The sequence below is a fragment of the Microcaecilia unicolor genome, chromosome 14 (genome assembly GCF_901765095.1).
Source record: "Microcaecilia unicolor chromosome 14, aMicUni1.1, whole genome shotgun sequence".
Lineage (NCBI taxonomy): Eukaryota > Metazoa > Chordata > Amphibia > Gymnophiona > Siphonopidae > Microcaecilia > Microcaecilia unicolor.
Genome location: NC_044044.1, coordinates 15,772,736 through 15,791,383, shown reverse-complemented (window position 1 = coordinate 15,791,383; position 18,648 = coordinate 15,772,736). Strand labels below are relative to the sequence as shown.

The 18,648-nt window shown below is 46.7% G+C and overlaps 1 protein-coding gene across 1 annotated transcript in view; it reads left to right on the top strand.

The window, feature by feature from the left end:
- Positions 1-11,659: 11,659 nt before the first annotated feature.
- FGF11 (fibroblast growth factor 11) overlaps positions 11,660-18,648 on the top strand; it is a 64,370-nt gene continuing 57,381 nt past the window's right edge. The window contains exons 1-2 of the mRNA XM_030186914.1: positions 11,660-11,773; positions 13,617-14,570. Of these exons, the coding sequence (XP_030042774.1) occupies positions 14,375-14,570 (196 nt within the window). The 5' untranslated portion in view covers positions 11,660-11,773; positions 13,617-14,374. The remainder of the gene's footprint in view (positions 11,774-13,616; positions 14,571-18,648) is intronic.

Genomic DNA, 18,648 nt, shown 5'->3' with positions numbered 1-18,648 from the left:
TGCACCCTACGCCTGGAATAAACTTCCTGAGCCCCTACGTCTTGCCCCATCCTTGGCCACCTTTAAATCTAGACTGAAAGCCCACCTCTTTAACATTGCTTTTGACTCGTAACCACTTGTAACCACTCGCCTCCACCTACCCTCCTCTCTTCCTTCCCGTCCACATTAATTGATTTGATTTGCTTACTTTATTTTTTGTCTATTAGATTGTAAGCTCTTTGAGCAGGGACTGTCTTTCTTCTATGTTTGTGCAGCGCTGCGTACGCCTTGTAGTGCTATAGAAGTGATAAATAGTAGTAGTAGTAGTCTCTTGTAACCAGAGCTAATAGTGTGATGTCATAATGCCTCAGTCCACCAATAAGAGCTAACCTCATCAGTGATGTCACAATGGCTTGATTGTCCTATACTTGGCTCACTTTTATTACATAGCTCTTTGAGCAGGGACTGTCTTTCTTCTATGTTTGTGCAGCGCTGCGTACGCCTTGTAGCGCTATAGAAATGCTAAATAGTAGTAGTAGTAGTAAGCCACCTAGATTACTGCAATTCACTATATGCCGGATGCAAAGAACAAATCATCAAGAACCTCTAAACAGCCCAAAACACAGCAGCCAGAACTCATATTTGGAAAAACGAAATACGAAAGTGCCAGACCCCTAAGAAAAAAACTACACTGGCTTCCACTAAAAGAATGTATTACGTTCAAAATTTGCACTCTGGTTCATAAAATCATTTATGGAGAGGCCCCAGTCTACACATCAGACCTCATAGACCTACCACCTAGGAATGATCAGCACGCACATTCCTGAATCTCCACTACCCTAGCTGCAAAGGTGTAAAATATAAACTAACATATGCATCCAGCTTCCCCTACATAAACACGCAGCTATGGAACGCACTACCACTTGCCGTGAGAAAAATCCATGATGTAACTAACTTTCGGAGATCACTGAAGACCAGCCTGTTCAAAAAGGCATACCACAGTGGTCCATCCTAATACCATACAATGAAACTAAAGTCGATTTGGATAAACCCAACTCTCTACGCTCGATTACCAAAGTCCACTTCACCACAATTGATCTTTAACCCATTACCACTCTATCTTTAATTCCGAATATGAACTCTTTATACTTGACTGTTTAGTCTATTAACTCATCTCTTCCAAAAGGCCTACAAGGAAAATACATAGCCTACAAACTACTTCAACAAATCACACTATTACCACAGCTCACCTCTAACTTACCGAACACTTCCCGTCTATCCTCCCCTACCCAATCTTTAAAGAGCAAGAATTGTACTTGTCATCATGAAACGACTATGCTTATCTTCTCTTACCAACATTCAAACTATAAGAAATGTACCTGTTAACACGAAATGATGATGAGGCATATTTTCAAAGCACTTTGGGAGGCTAAGTTCCATAGGTTTCTATGGAACTTTGGGAGGCTAAGTGCTTTGAAAATATGCCTCGATGTCATAACCACACTCTGTAAGCCACTTTGAGCCTACAAATAGGTGGGAAAATGTGGGATACAAATGCAATAAATAATAATAATATAAATAAATGAGACGAAGCAGAGGAACAGCAAGGCTGGTACTGGTAAATTAACGGGACGTAAGATTCTTATTATTATTAGCATTTGTATAGCGCTACCAGACGCACGCAGCGCTGAACACCTGACACAGAGAGACAGCCCCTGCTCAATAGAGCTTACAATCTAAAATATGTGCTGAAATGGGCCATGGCAAAGGTCTCTCTGCCCCTATATCCTATCCCCAGAAGCATGAGAAGGAGCAGAGAATTGAGCGTCGATAATGACACCTTAGTGTAGCGAGGCAGAGATGGGCAAAACCAGGCCAAACCCCGCTTCCCAGAGCTCTCAGCACTTGATGGAATGGCTTTAGAGACCAAGTATATTGAAAATTAGTGTGGCGAGAGCAGCTGGCTGGCGGAAAATTGGTAGTGTGTGTGGCAGTGACATGTGAAATTCAAGCACAATGGAGCAGCAAGCCATGCTAAAAAAGTCTGGGGGGTTTCTGGCCTATAGAATGCAAAAAGGTTTGAAAGTTTATTCCGTAGGCACGTTAATTAAAGCGTGACTTCATGCTTCTGCTTTCTTAGTACTGTGACTCACCACTGCGTTGGTGGCACTTGCTGGTATCTGCCCTTCAAGATCATGGACGACTCTTAACTTCGGTGGGTTGGTTCCACAGGCCTTATCCTTCTCAAAAGGTTCTGGGATCAGAAAACAGCTGTCGCCGGCTTCTATCGAGGCTGTGACTTCTCTTGCAGCTGTAGTTTAATATTCCTGTGTTGTGCATCTAACCTTTTATAACAGCTACTCATGGCTACGTTTATAAATCCCTGAAGCACGCTGCCCGGGCCTGTTTTTTTGTACAGAAATAAGGTTCAACATTGAAGCTGTAGGCCTCTAATTTTTGTGCTATTCGGGGGGGTACCAGAGAATGACACGGGGACCCGCGGTAACCGTGGGGATGGGGACGGAGACAGAGCCCGTGGGGACAGGGCGGGGACAGATCTCGCGGGGACAGGGACAGATCCCACGGAGACGGGGCGGGGATGGGGGCAGAGCCCATGAGGACAGGGACAAACTTTGTTCCCATGTCACTTTCTACTTTGAAGCCTGTTAATGAACTGGACTGTTATTTGTGTTTGATGCAGACGACGATATTTTTATTTTTTGGAAAAACAAGCAAACGTGCTGGCCACAGCTAGCAAAATTTGCTTGGGGGATCCCGTACATCCTCTTACAAGCACATCTTCTAAGAAGACACCTTCTATTGCAGGAAGGGCTATGGAAGACAGGAGAGATAGACTGAATCCTGAGATTGTTGATGACTTATTCATCCACAGATTAAAAAATCATACCCTATGAAGCACTGTTAAATTTCTCCCTTCTAGGGCATACAGAACAGGTTGTATTTTCTACCCCTGGACATTTTAACAGTGTGGATTAGGATTCCTTGGGGTAATAGAAATCACCTATTGTTGGGGTTGGAAGGGTAGAGGGTGGTGGTGGGAAGGAGGGTTATTATAGCAGCTCATTGTTATTATTGTTTTCTATTTGTAATTTATACACAACAGTTACACAGCATATTGTTCCTTTTTATGCTTTAATACAAAGATTTAAATATAAAATCATAAGTGTTTGAGGCTTCTGCAGACGAGAACAGAGCCCACAGGGCAGGGACGGAGACAGGGCCTGCGGGGACGGGACGGGGATGGAGACGTGGCCTGCAGGGATGGGGAGGGGACGGAGACAGAACCCACAGGGATGGGGCAGAGATGGGGAATAATTTTATCCCCGTGTCATTCTCTAGTTGGTACTCAAATCAACTTAAGCGGCCAGAAACGGCTCCTGGCTGGTTACATCGTTTGTTTGGGGCTAGTCTCTGATATTGTTCGGAGCTAACCGGTTAATGCCGCTAAATATCATTACAGACTGCTGACTTCAAAGCTGGTGGTCCGTGAGCAGAATCAGCACTTACGTGGTTAAGTGCTGATAGACAGCACATAACCAAGTTTAGCGGTCAACTCAGACCTCATAAAAGTCAGTCATTTTTTTTTAATGTGGTGGGGCTTAGGTGGTTAAGTGCTGAACGTCGCACTTAACCGCATAAGAGATAGCTGGACGCATAAACCCGGCTATTCGATACCAGTGCTGATGAGGCCAGGCATTGAATATCCGTGAATAATGCCACCACTGGATAAAAAAAATGCTCACCACCACCGGCTGCATATCGACCCTCAAATATTCAACGTACTTCTTGCTGCAGCTGATGTACAGAACAAAGGTAGGTCTCCTTGGTTAAGCGTCGCTAGTTGAGACCTCAGTCCGTGGTGACCACCCGCGTATCCTCTTAGTTCAACTCATACGAGACTAAAGTCTCCGCAACCAAGGTCAACAGGAACAAAACAGCAATGGAGAACAACAGCCACTTGTGAAACCAAAGGGACTTTATCGCCAGCATAAACAACATGCACACGGCGACCCGACACGGCCATGTTTCCATCAAACATTGCCTGCGTCAGGGGTCTTTGAACTCTATTGAAAGAAATGCATAAAATGGGTAAATGTATACATACAATAAAATACCGAATAAACAAATACACGATCAGAGATGTACAATAAATAAGCATGTACTTTTTCACATTTTGTTTTTATGTTGTTATTTAATGCTTATTTATTGTAAATCTCTGATTGTTTATTTTGCATTTTATTGTATGTGTTCTCCATGTCTGTTTTGCTCCAGTTACAAAAATCATATAAACATTAGCACACTTAAAGGCCAACTTTCCTCCATCTTCGCTCCTTCCGGGCACTCAGATCAGCGGGAGTGGTAGCAGGCTGGTAACCTGGATGGGACATAGTACGCACATGCCCTCAGCTGATTCCCCAGTCCCCAAAGTCTTAGTACATAAGTAATGCCACACTGGGAAAAGACCAAGGATCCATCGAGCCCAGCATCCTGTTCACGACAGCGGCCAATCCAGGCCAAGGGCACCTGGCGAGCTTCCCAGACGTACAAACATTCTATACATGTTATTCCTGGAATTGTGGATTTTTCCCAAGTCCATTTAGTAGCGGTTTATGGACTTGTCCTTTAGGAAACTGTCTAACCCCTTTTTAAACTCTGCCAAGCTAACCGCCTTCACCACACTCACCGGCAATGAATTCCAGAACTTAATTAAGCGTTGGGTGAAGAAAACTTTTTTCTCCGATTTGTTTTAAATTTACTACACTGTAGTTTCATCGCATTGCATTGCATCGCATCCACCTGTTCCACTCCACTCATTATTTTATATACCTCTAGCATGTCTCCCCTCAGCCGTCTCTTCTCCAAGCTGAAAAGCCCTAGCCTCTTTAGCCTTTCATCATAGGGAAGTCATCCCATCCCCGCTATCATTTTAGTCGCCCTTCGCTGCACCTTTTCCAATTCCACTGTATCTTTCTTGAGATGCGGCGACCAGAATTGAACACAATACTCAAGGTGCGGTCACACCATGGAGTGATATAACGGCATTATAACATCCCAACTAGAAAGAGAGTGCACATCTTGGGTGGGGGGGGGGAGGGACAGGGTCAGCTATAGACATAATCTACTTAGATTTCAGCAAAGCTTTTGACACAGTTCCCCACAGGAGGCTCGTGAATAAACTTGACAGGCTGAAAATAGGACCCGACGTGGTGAACTGGATTAGGAACTGGTTGACGGACAGACGCCAGAGGGTGGTGGTGAATGGAATTCGCTCGGAGGAGGGAAAAGTGAGTAGTGGAGTGCCTCAGGGATCGGTGCTGGGGCCGATTCTGTTCAATATATTTGTGAGTGACATTGCCGAAGGGCTAGAAGGTAAAGTTTGCCTTTTTGCGGATGATACTAAGATTTGTAACAGAGTGGACACCCGGGAGGGAGTGGAAAACATGAAAAAGGATCTACAGAAGCTAGAAGAATGGTCTAAGGTTTGGCAATTAAAATTCAATGCGAAGAAATGCAAAGTGATGCACTTAGGGAGTAGAAATCCATGGGAGACATATGTGTTAGGTGCTGAGAGTCTGATATGTACGGGGAGAGGTATCTTGAGGTGATAGTATCTGAGGATGTGAAGGCGACGAAACAGTGTGACAAGGCGGTGGCCGTAGCTAGAAGGTTGTTAGGCTGTATAGAGAGAGGTGTGACCAGCAGAAGAAAAGAGGTTTTAATGCCCCTGTATAAGTCGTTGGTGAGGCCCCACCTGGAGTATTGTGTTCAATTTTGGAGGCCGTATCTTGTTAAGGATGTAAAAAGAATTGAAGCGGTGCAAAGAAAAGCTACGAGAATGGTATGGGATTTGCGTTACAAGACTTATGAGGAGAGACTTGCTGAACTAAACATGTATACTCTGGAGGAAAGGAGAAACAGGGGTGATATGATACAGACGTTCAAATATTTGAAAGGTATTAATCCGCAAACGAACCTTTTCCATAGATGGGAAGACGGTAGAACTAGAGGACATGAAATGAGATTGAAAGGGGGCAGACTGAAGAAAAATGTCAGGAAGTATTTTTTTACGGAGAGAGTGCTGGATGTTTGGAATGCCCTCCTGCGGGAGGTGGTGGAGATGAAAACGGTAACGGAATTCAAACATGTGTGGGATAAACATAAAGGAATCCTGTTCAGAAGGAATGCATCCTCAGAAGCTTAGCCGAGATTGGGTGGCAGAGCCAGTGGTGGGAGGCGGGGCTGGTGGTTGGGAGGCGGGGCTAGTACTGGCCAGACTTCTACAGTCTGTGCCCTGAAAATGGCAGATACAAATCAAGGTAAGGTATACACAAAAAGTAGCACATATGAGTTTATCTTGTTGGGCAGACTGGATGGACCGTGCAGGTCTTTTTCTGCCGTCATCTACTATGTTACTATATTATGGGACTGTAACTAGGGCTATTGCCATGAACCCCCTTGTCACAGGTGCCCCTGTACCTTCCTGAAGCTATATGAGGTGCAGCCAAATAGTTATCTTTTGGTGCCACCTCCTAAATTTCTGCCCTTGTCCTCAGTGTATCTAACCCTGACCTTGAAGTCGCAGCTGCGAGGATGGAGGTGGACAGCAAGCTCTAGCCTCTCACCAAATGCCTGTTACTGCTCTGCCCGTTGGAACTGCAGGGAACTTGTAGGAGAGGAGGGGGAGATACAGAAGGACCTGGGAGGAGGTTGGTGGAGAGCTAGCTGAGAAGATGGAGGGGAGCGGAGGAAAGACAAAGCGCTCCAAGGGCAGAGGAAGATGAATAGGACCTCGGCCGGGGAGGAGGAGGCAGAGAGGAAGAGGGAGAGAGGAGGCTGGGAGTGGATAAAGAGGGAGCCAAGGAGAAAGACAAGATGAGGAGGAACCTAAAGGAAAGGGGGATGGATATATAGCGAGATAATTCCAGGGCAGGGGAGGATGGATGTGAACTTTGTGGGAAAGGTAGCTGGGGGGGGAGGGAGATAAAAGGAGTGTTGAGAGTTGAGACGAAGAGGAGGGGAAATGGAAAAAACCTAGGGAGGGGAAGAGATAAATGGGGGAGCAGGCAGGACTGCTGCAAGAGATGGGGAAGAAGGGCAATTGTCATGACCCCAAGCTGATAGAAAGGAGCACATGTGTCACATCATCCTTGTGAAGTGGTCTGCAAGCATGTCAACTCCAAAGTGAAGGGAGGTGCCAAAAGCAACTCTTACCCAGTGCGCCATGTGGTCGAGCCATTGCCCTGGGAGAAGATAGAAAGGAGTCTGGAACTAGGAACAGAATGAAAGTGAGATGGAACATGTAGGAGAATGATGCAGGCACCTACTCTAGTCTCTAGGAATGAATGTAACCAAGAAGACATGTTAATCAGAAGAGAAACCCAATTCACTGTTCAGTTCCAGGGATTTTTCTATGGTGTTGTTCATGGCAATGACCTAAAGATTAACCTTTAAGCCAGAAGGCCCCAGGTCACACAAAGTGGGTTGGTGGGGCAGAGCTGTGACCCAATCCTCAATTCACACAATCTTTTTTCCTTCTGTCCACCCATTCTGTTTGTTACCTTTGAGCTATCTAAAACAGTTGAGACATTAGTGGGTACAAAGTAGGTCAGACCTTAATAAACCAAAAGGAAATCAACAGAAGGTGGTATTAAATGGTACACCCTGATGCAAAAAAAAAAACAAACAAAGTTTCCTTTGTTAAGGTCTTGTGGGGGGTATTTTTTGATACGTTTCACCAAATAAACACAAAATTTGAACAGAATAAAAACATAAAAATAAATGAATCAAGGACAAAAGGACAGCCATCTTGGATTTCAAGAGAAACAAATTCCCAATGGTGCACTGCAGGTTATGCTATGGTGACTGCCTTTGTAGGTAGTGACGTCAGTTAGCAGAACTACCTAAGAGCTACCAAAAGATTATTTATTATCTGAGCTTTCACAACCACAGAGGTCTCTTCAGGCATGACCTGCAAAACCTTGTTGGTTTACTCTTTGTTCTCAGTTCTTGATTAAATGTGCATTTTTGCCACGGAGCATCCATCACACCCATCCTGTGGATCCTGCCAATACAAGAAAGTTTAAATCAGCAGATGTAATTGACCAAACCAGTGATAAAACCCATTTAATCAGGACTGAGTATTAATGGAGTCTCCTTTTGTGTCTCCAGCCCCGGCACTCTGCACTTTGTTGGAATCTCATCTGATATATTCAGCCTCTGCATTTTGCTGGACTCAGCTCTGGTATTTTCAACCCTTGCATTCTTCATTTTGCCAATGCCTCCTCTATTTTATTTCAACACTGGTGCTTAAACATTTTGCTGGAGTCTCTCCCGTATTTTCAGCCCTTGAGCTCTCTGCGCTTGACTGGAGCATCCTCCAGTGTTTCCAGCCCCTGCATGCTCCACATTTTGCTGGAGTGTCCTCTGGTATTTTCAGTTCCAGCGCACTGGTGAGGCTTCTTCTACCTACTGCTGCAGAACAGAAAATTCCTGACTTATGCAGCAGAGGATCAGAAACCAAACAGCAGCCCTGAAAATCTGATTCTTTAGGGTCAAAGTTTTTTTTGTCTTCATCATTTATTGATAACACCTCAGGTGACTCAGGACGTGGACTCCATGTCAAGCTTAAAATATGCAATTTAGGAAGTCCATTAGCCAAAGTGTTTTTGCATGTTTATGTGGGAGCTTTAGGTGCTGCAGAGCTGTGGGGTGGGGGTTGGGGTGGAGTTCTCATTACTAGAATAATAGGTGCTGCAGAACAGGACTGAGGTGCTTTGATATAACTGCATGGGAGACCTCAGTACTGGAATAGCCAGGGGTGCTGCAGGGAAGGATTGAGGTGCATTGGTAGAAATTTGTGTTCGTGGGGGACCTCAGTACTGGAATAGCCAGGGGTGCTGCAGGGAAGGATTGAGGTGCATTGGTAGAAATTTGTGTTCATGGGGGACCTCAGTACTGGCATAGCCAAGGGTTCTGAAGGGAAGGATTGAGGTGCATTGGTAGAAATTTGTGTTCAAGGGGGACCTCAGTACTGGAATAGCCAGGGGTGCTGCAGGGAAGGATTGAGGTGCATTGGTAGAAATTTGTGTTCGTGGGGGACCTCAGTACTGGAATAGCCAGGGGTGCTGCAGGGAAGGATTGAGGTGCATTGGTAGAAATTTGTGTTCAAGGGGGACCTCAGTACTGGAATAGCCAGGGGTGCTGCATGGAAGGATTGAGGTGCATTGGTAGAAATTTGTGTTCATGGGGGACCTCAGTACTGGCATAGCCAAGGGTTCTGAAGGGAAGGATTGAGGTGCATTGGTAGAAATTTGTGTTCAAGGGGGACCTCAGTACTGGAATAGCCAGGGGTGCTGCAGGGAAGGATTGAGGTGCATTGGTAGAAATTTGTGTTCGTGGGGGACCTCAGTACTGGAATAGCCAGGGGTGCTGCAGGGAAGGATTGAGGTGCATTGGTAAAAATTTGTGTTCATAGGGGATCTGAGTACTGGAATAAATGGGCAGTGCTGCAGGCAAGACTGAGGTGCTTCCGCAGAGCTGTGTGTGTATGTGTGTGGGAAGAAGACGGGATCCAGTTTCTGGTTCAGATGGCTTTATTGTTGTAATCTGCATTGATCATTGGGAAATAGCAGGCTATAAATGTTGAAAATACATAAATTAATAAATAAACAGTGGCTGAGGCTGGGTTGGCCCCCTGGCTGTGGCAGTGTGTAAAGGCTGTAACCTGTGGTAATGTTGGGGCTGGGGGGGGGGTCCCTGATGTCTGAAATAATAAGGGCTCAGCAATTTGGGAAGAAGAGATAATGACTACAAAACTCTGAAGGAAAGATGATTAACTCCTGTGGAAGTCTCCAGCTCCCTCTGGGTTTAGATTTCCGCTGACAAGAAAGTAAATGAACAAACAGGAGCCGCTGGTGTTGAACAGCATTCACTCATGAAAACACTTGTAACAGCTATAGACACAGGTAACACAACCACAAAGCACAAACACCCGTAACACAGCTACACACATTAAACACGTGTAACATCTCAGACACAGATAACACAACCACGAACACCTGTACGACAGCTATAAACGTTAAACATGTGTAAACATCTACAGACACAGGTAACACAACCACAAACACCCATAACACAGCCACACACATTAAACACGTGTAAACATCTACAAACACAGATAACACAACCACAAACACCCATAACACAGCCACACACATTAAACACATGTAAACATCTACAGACACAGGTAACACAACCACAAACACCCATAACACAGCCACACACATTAAACACATGTAAACATCCACAGACACAGGTAACACAACCACAAACACCCGTAACACAGCCACACACATTAAACACGTGTAAACATCTACAGACACAGGTAACACAACCACAAACACCCATAACACAGCCACACACATTAAACACATGTAAACATCCACAGACACAGGTAACACAACCACAAACACCCGTAACACAGCCACACACATTAAACACATGTAAACATCCACAGACACAGGTAACACAACCACAAACGCCTGTAACACAGCTGCACAGATTAAACACATGTAAACATCTACAGACACAGGTAACACAGCCACAAACACCTGTACAACAGCTGCACACATGCAGACATTTTTAAGGTACAGGTGGCAATATATATGCAAACACATGTAGCAGCTACAGACACAGGTAACCCAATCATAAATATATAACACAGCTACACACATGCAAACATTGTAACTGCTACAGGTAACCACAAACACTTGAAACACAGATTCACACTTTAAACATGTGCGCAGCTACAGACACAGGTAACACAACTACAGGGGTGTGACACTGTTATACACATGCAAACACGTGTAATAGTTACAGACATAGCCACGAATGTATTTAATTTCTTTATCTCATTAGTGTACTAACGAGTTACACATATGTCCAAACCACAAATGCATATAAACAAATGCATGCTTAAACGACCAAAACCACACACGTAACCTAATGTGTACATACCTCAACAATACATGTGGGCAAACATATAGAGATCTCTAACCACACACCCATGCGTGCTGTTGCCTTTGGAAACATTGTGCACACAGGATTACAGACACACAACTAAGAAAGCACATGGACAGGTCAGAAGAGCAACAGCTAGCACACCCGAACGCACAGTAAAATATCAAACACGCGTGTTCCCTGACTGTGCATTCTGAGTCCAGGAATTACAGACGCACATACATGAATATCTATCCTAGGCATGGGGAGGGGCTCCTGCCCTTCGCTTCTCAGGTGGGGTACCTGTGGAGTGATCCCAGGTTGAACTTTGGTGATATATAAGGACGATGCAATATAGCATAAACCCCCCCCCCCCCACCCTCACCCCCTTTTCCTGACACTGCAGGCTCTCCCAGTCGCAGCTGGAAGGCTCCTGTCATGCTTGGGTATCTCTTGCTGTGCAGTGCAGAAGGGGCTGTCCCCTCTCTCTGTTTTTCTCTCCCGCCTTCCCTCCATCCCTCTCCCTCCCTCTTTCTCTCCACCCCCCCCCCCCCTGCAAAGATGACTAGCTCTCCATCCCTCAGCGAGCACTGAAGGACACGCTGATCTCTGCCAAAGAGGAGAAAGGAGACTTGCAATGCGGGCACACACTCACACACACACACACACACACATGGCTGCGAGTGACATGGGGACATGAGTGAGCGGCTGAGGAGCAGCGTCCCCACAAGAGGGGATCCCACCCAGGAAAGCAGCGCCCAGAATCCAGGACAGGGTGAGGGGAAAACTCTGCTCAACTCAAATACCCACATGCCCTCATTGTGTGTATGTGTTTGTATCACTGTGATCGAACGTGAGACTATGTGAATGTATGTACATGACAGTCTCCCTGGGTGGCATTCTGTGTGTGTGTGTGGGGGGGGGGGCATTGTGTATCTCCATGTGAATGAATGCATTTGTCACTCTGTGAATATGTATCTCAGTATCTCCCAGTGCTGCAGACCCCCATGCTTTGCTTGCACTCTTGTACCAGGGATACCATGACATTAAAGATTCACCCTGTCAAAATGAATTGGGGATAGCTGACTGGAGTGGCTGGGGCGGGGAGAGGGGTTCGGGTTCCTACCTTTCTTACCAGTGGAGGTTCTCAGATCTCTCCTTTCTAGGCTAGAATCTCAAACGCTCTTATGCATGTAATAACCCTTCCCTTGGTAGCTGGATTTTGCAAAGCAGAGAATGCTGGAGAGAGGTGATTTCTGTAAGCAACCTTTGGAGACCACACAAGTCTCTTCTGTGGAAGATTTACTCACCTCTGGCAGTATCTCGCGAATACTTCTTAGCTCAGTCCATCAGATGTATTGCAGCCAACACAGAATACAGGGCTGCCCAATCCCCTTGCTATTATATCACACAATTACAGGTGGAAATTGCTTTAGGTACATCGTAATATGATGTACCAGAAATTTTGACAGACAAGAAAGAGAGACTGGGGGCTTGGGAGATGCCATCTGATGCTGGAAATTAAAATGACTTTATTCAAGTTTGAAAAAGCGTTGTTTTGATTGTCCTGCGTTCGATTCCAGACTGAGATCATCATCCACCTCCTGGGCTAGTCGGGGGGGGGGGGGGGGTGATACAGAGGTAGCACTCACATCGCTCCCCTACCCCCCCATGCAGGAGGACATCTGAGTCACTACGCAATGGTGACACCTACTGGCTGGGCTCAGAGTGCACTCCTGCTGGGTTCTGGAAGGAGCTGCCCTGTGTGGCCTCTGGTGAAAGTCCCTCACTACAATGATCAGGGTAGATGCTGGGGTTATGAAATAGGAGGGTGGCTTACGGTGCTTAGCTCACGAAAGGTTGAGCCTGACTGTGCTGGAAGCCCAAAAGAGTTGGAAACAGCCGAGAAACTCCCTCTTCCAAATGAAGTTTTATTTTATGATCATTGAGTCAAATGGAAGGTTTTTTTGGGGCCGCAATATGTTAATTTTGTGCATACCAGGACAGTAATGAACCCCACTTCTAAGCCCAGGTATGTGGCGTGCGATCTCAGTGTCTCAAATTCCCTGCGAGTGCTCACTTAATACTTGCATTGTGCCAAAGAAACCTTCCTTCTGGAGTCCATAGGATGTCATAGGTATAGACAAATGATCAAAGTGTGCTTAGAAATTGCATTTAATCAGGCCTATGATGCCCAGCACGATGAGAAATTCTAGGACTATGGGGTACACAATGAAACTAGAAAGTAGTACATTTAAAACAAATCAAAGAGAAAATATTTCTTCACTCAAGGTGTAATTAAACTCTGGAATTCGTTGCCAGAGAATGTAGTAAAAGCAGTTAGCTTAGCGGGGTTTAAAAAAGGTTTGGATGGCTACCTAAAGGAAAAGTCCATAGACCGTTATTAAAATGGACTTGGGGAAAATCCACTGCTTATTTCTAGAATAAACAGCATAAAATGGAATTGTACTGTTTTGGGCTCTTGCCAGGTACTTGTGACCTGGATCGGCCACTGTTGGAAACAGGATGCTGGGCCTGATGGACCATTGGTTTGTCCCAGATGGCATGTACTTATGTAGGGTCACCAATGTCAGTTTTGACACCTATCTATCTTCCAGGAAATAAATTCAGAAGCCACCGAGAACGAAGAAAGATCAGCGCCAGCCTATCTTGTGGTGAAAAAAAGTCCCGGTGAAGAAAAAGCACGAGGGACCACCCAGTGCCCTCTCAAGATCTTTGGTCTGTTTTTTTGTAATATCCTCTTTACCCCCTTTTTTTTACAGTCTCTCCCTTGTGTGGCTTGGAGACTTTAGCGGACTTCTTTGTGGACAACAGAACTTTTCTGACGTATCCCAAGCCTCTGCGTTGCGGGTGGGGGGGTACGGTGCCCATGCACCAAGGTGGTGGAAGTCTCCTACGGTGAAAAGTCCAAAAGGGCTGATTGGAAATTGTGGATCTCCATTGGGAAAGCTGATGGCAGAAGCCACAGCCAAAGAATAACACAGGTACAGAAGAAAACAACTAAGGAAAGCAGAAGGGAAAATCCCTCCCATAAGATCTGAAGGCATCAATCCAGGGAGAGTGGAGGGCACTCGGTGAAGTTAGGTTGGTCTCCCAACTCAAATCTTGGAACTGTGACAGCAGCTGGTTTCCTCGTACGCACAGAAAAATTCTTTTAAAAGAAAGGCATCCGTCTGTGAAAACCCACACAAGTGATCCCCTCTCTGTGTCCCCCTCCCCAAGCCGTACTCACAAGCCCCCAAAAAGTCGAGGCTTGTCTTATATTTCAAATTTTTTGGAGGTTTTTCTTAGAGATTTTTTATTTGTTGGTGAGGAGACATATGGCCACCGCAGCAGCTTCCTAGATGGAGTGACCATGGCAGCCCTTGCCAGCTCCTTGATTCGGCAGAAGAGAGAGGTGGTCCGGGAACCAGTGGTCAGTCGGCCAGTGCCTCCGCCCAGGAAGGTCTGCCCCCGGGGCACCAAGTCTCTGTGCCAGACGCAGTTGCTACTGCTGGTGTCCAAGGTCCGACTGTGTGGGGGCCGCCGGAGTCGGCTGGACAAAACACCAGGTGAGCGCAGTCTTCTCGTTTTCTGTCTTTTCTGGGGAGTGGGGGGGGGGGGAGGATGAATTGAGACTTTTTCTGGACCAGTCGGAACCCTTCCTGGTTTCACTTTGGGCATAACCACCAGAGCTCCTGGTAAAACCTGGGGTAGATAAAACTGCTCTGGAGTTGGAGGTTTTACATTATTCCCTGCCTCTGTGGGCTTTGATTAAAAAAGAAATTGAGGGGAGAAATGATGGATGTGCAATCAGGAAGAGAAAAAAGAGACAGGAAGGGGGACGGAAGGAGAAGGAGAAGACAGAACGGGGAAAAAGCAACAAAAATTGACTGAGAGAGAGAGAGAGAGATTGGGGCAGCGAAGGATGAGACGGAGAAGTGATGTAACAGAGAAAAGGGAGATTATTGCGGGAGATACCTAGAGTGAGGCAGGGAGGCAGAGATGGAGAGAGAATCTCCACACAAGGATAACCCTCTGAAATAATGGGATACCGTGTTCCTGGAGATTTCTTTTGCTTTCCTAGGAGTTGGAGGGAGGAACGGAAGGGAGACAACAGCAGCCTACTTCCTAGGATGTGTGCACATCTGTGGTCCATGTATGTGTATAAATTTGGGGGGAAAAAAAAAACCCACTCCTGCTAGGAGGGCCAGTGCAAGAGTATTTCTGCCCCAGGGAAACCTTCAATCTTGTGCCTAGGTAAAGACTCTGGTACACCACCAACCTCTCTCTCTCTCTTCACTCTCCGCCAGCCAAGCACACTACAGGCTAACTGAATTTCCATTTTGATTTCAGTTACGGTGCTGAAACTGGCCCCAAATCCTTTTTCTGCCTGGTTTCACTTTCGGCCAAAAGGCTACGGTCATGGTTTTCGGCCGAAATTGACCGTGTGTTTTCAGTAGAAGCCAAAAATTTGTGCTTTATCCTGTTTGTCTCCCTCCCCTCCACCCACCTGTAGGTGTCCCCCTCGGGCCTGTCTTACAATCCCTGGCAGTCTAGGGGGTGTAGTCAAGGCAGGAGTGATCCCCAGTCGCTCCCTGCCGAAGCTGGCTCTGCTCTCAAAATGGCTGCCATGACCTCTATTGGCAATCTCATGAGATTGTTGCAACAGGTCACAGCAGTCAATCTGAGAGTAGAGCTCAAATGGATAAGAGTGGCTGGGGATCACTCCTGCCCTAAATATATTACTAGACCACCAGAGATTGCAAGGTAGTCGGGGGGGGGGGGGGGGGGGGGGAGGCTACTCTTTTCATTATGTTTTTTTTTGTGAGTGTGTAATGTGATTGCAAGTAATACAGTTAAGATATTGCATATATGGTAAATAAAGTGCTTCAAATAAATTCTTGTGATGCAAAAGTTTTGTAGAAAATTAAAATTTGTAAATTTGGGATGATAAACCCTTTAGAAATTAACCTCTCTGTGGAGCAGGGACGTAGCCAGACTTTGGCGGGAGAGGGGCCCAGAGCCCGAGGTGAGGGGGCACATTTTAGCTCCCCCAGCACCGCCGACCCCCCCCCCCCCCCCGGTGCCACCGCCACCACCACCAACAACTTTGACCCCCCCCCCCTGCCGACGACCCTCTCGACCCCCCCTCCTGCCCCAACCCTCACCAGCCGAGGTCCTCTTCTTCCTTCATTCTGAGTCTCATGTCCTGCATGTACGTGCAGGATGTCAGACTCAGAAACAGAACGAAGGAAGAAGAGGACCTCGGCTGGCGGGGGTTGGGGTCCCCTGCCAGCAAAGGTAGCAGACGGCGACGGCGGGTTGACGGCGGGAGGGGGGGATGAGAGGGTCGTCGGCAGGGGGGTCCAGGGCCAAATCTACGGGGGGCCCAGGCCCCCATGGCCCCATGTAGGTACGCCCCTGCTGTGGAGATATGACATCAGCTGTCACTCCAAATGTAGTGCAAAGTCAGCCATTGTAAACTCGTTGTGGCTTTAGTTTCGGTTTTCATTAGCTGAGATCCATGTGAGCGGAGGTCCATTATTTAAATATATATATATATATATATATATATATATATATATATATATATATATATATATATATTCTGGCTTGGATACTATTTGGGTGATTCTAAAGAATTTCTAGGCTCCGTCGGGTATGATGAAGACGCAGCGGCCGACGTTCAGCGAGCAGGAGGCCGGCCAGCTAAGTGCCGCGATCAGCAGTGAACCCGGATACTCAGTGCTGGGCAGTTTCTGGTGACCCAGCACTGAATATCCAATTTTTGGGGGGGCCAGCTTAAACTTAACCATCGAAGCACTGAATATTCGCAGCTAGCCGGTTATATCGCGTAATATAGCCATTCAGCCACATGTGCTAAATGTTAATATTCCGCGGAGATAATCAGCTATCATGAGTTGAATATTAGCACTGAGGGACCCTTTTACTAAGCCGCATAGGCTCCTACGCGCACCCAACGCACATCAATTCGGAGTTATCGCGTGGCCCGGGCGGTAATTTCAGTTTTTTTACGTGCGTCCGGTACGCACGCCAGAAAATACATTTTATTTCCTGGTGCACGGCAAAAAAACGGGCGGTAACCAACATTCTGTGCACGCAGATGATTACCACCTGGTTAATGTGACAGACCTTACCACTAAGTGAATGGGTGGCGTGGTAAGGTCTCAGACCCAAAATGGACGCGCGCCAATTTTTATTTTGCCGCATGTCTATTTTCGGCAAAATTTTCAAAGAGACCTTTTTTTTGTAGGTGCGCTGAAAAATGGACCTGCGCGTGTCCAATACACGCGCCTACAACTGCGCAGGCCATTTTTCAGCGCACCTTAATAAAAGGACCCCTTAGTCGATTAAGTGCTATTTAACCGGCCAGGAGCTGAATATCGACCGGGCAGTGCTGTAATCAAATTTGTGGCCTGCAGAAGCTGGATTCTATGAGAAAGGAACCTGCGGTGATTGCTTTCAAGCACAGGTACTGGTCAGCTTATAGTAGGGAAATGATATTACAACGAAATAAAGTTTATGTATATAAGAATTTGAGAAATGTATTGCTCTTAATTGTAATTTTTCAGAGCATATAGTCCTTACTTCAGTAACATCAATGGGCTTTTTTAAAATTCTGGATTATGCATCGTGCTGGTATAATGTCTGCAATGTAGACCAGTGTTTGGGCTCCTTTACCCTCTTTTAGTAAGAATCTATATTATGCTTGTCCTTAATCAGTTTTATAACTAAATACAAAACGGGAAACATCTCAGTGTTACATTTCCTTGTTACTTGTGCACAGTTTGGATCAGGGGTGTAGCTACTATGGGGCCACTAGATTTGGCCCTGGACCCCCCCCCCTGCTGACGACCCTCAAAACCCTCCCTCCCGCCGCCAACCCTCCGTCGCTGTCGCCTACCTTTGCTGGCGGGGGACCCCAACCCCCGCCAGCCGAGGTCTTCTTCTTCCTTCGTTCTGAGTCTCATGTCCTGCATGTACGTGCAGAATGTCAGACTCAGAAACAGAACGAAGGAAGAAGATTACCTCGGCTGGCGGGGGTTGGGGTCCCCCACCAGCAAAGGTAGGCGACAGCAGGCGGGTGGGGGGGGGGTCGAGAGGATCGTCAGCAGGGGGGGGGGGGCAAAGTTGTTGGTGGTGGTGCTGGCGGCGGGGGGTGTCGGCAGTGCCGGGGGGACTAAAATGTGTCCCCTCACCTCAGGCTGTGGACCCCCCTCCCGCCGAAGTCTGGCTACGCCCCTGGTTTGGATAAGCAGAAAAAGCTAGTAATCATGTCTTTTGTGTGTTTTTTTTACATGTTCTCACAAGGTTCCTCTTTCAGAGCATATGTAACGACATCTGCATTGACGTGAGAACCTAAACATGCCAGATCTGTTGAGAAGTCCTTGTTAAAATGGCTCTCCCAGTTAGTTGTCAGCCTGTGCTTGCAGTTCCTGGGACTGGAGGGTAATAATCTCCTGTGGGTTAGGGCTACCGACCGACCGACCAGGGGCGTTTCTGCTTGGGGCCTCAGGGGCCTGGGCCCCCGCAGATTTTGCCCTGGACCCCCCTACCGCCATCAACCCTCCCCCGCTGCCGTTGCTTACTTTTGCTGGCGGGGGACCCCCAACCCCCGCCAGCCGA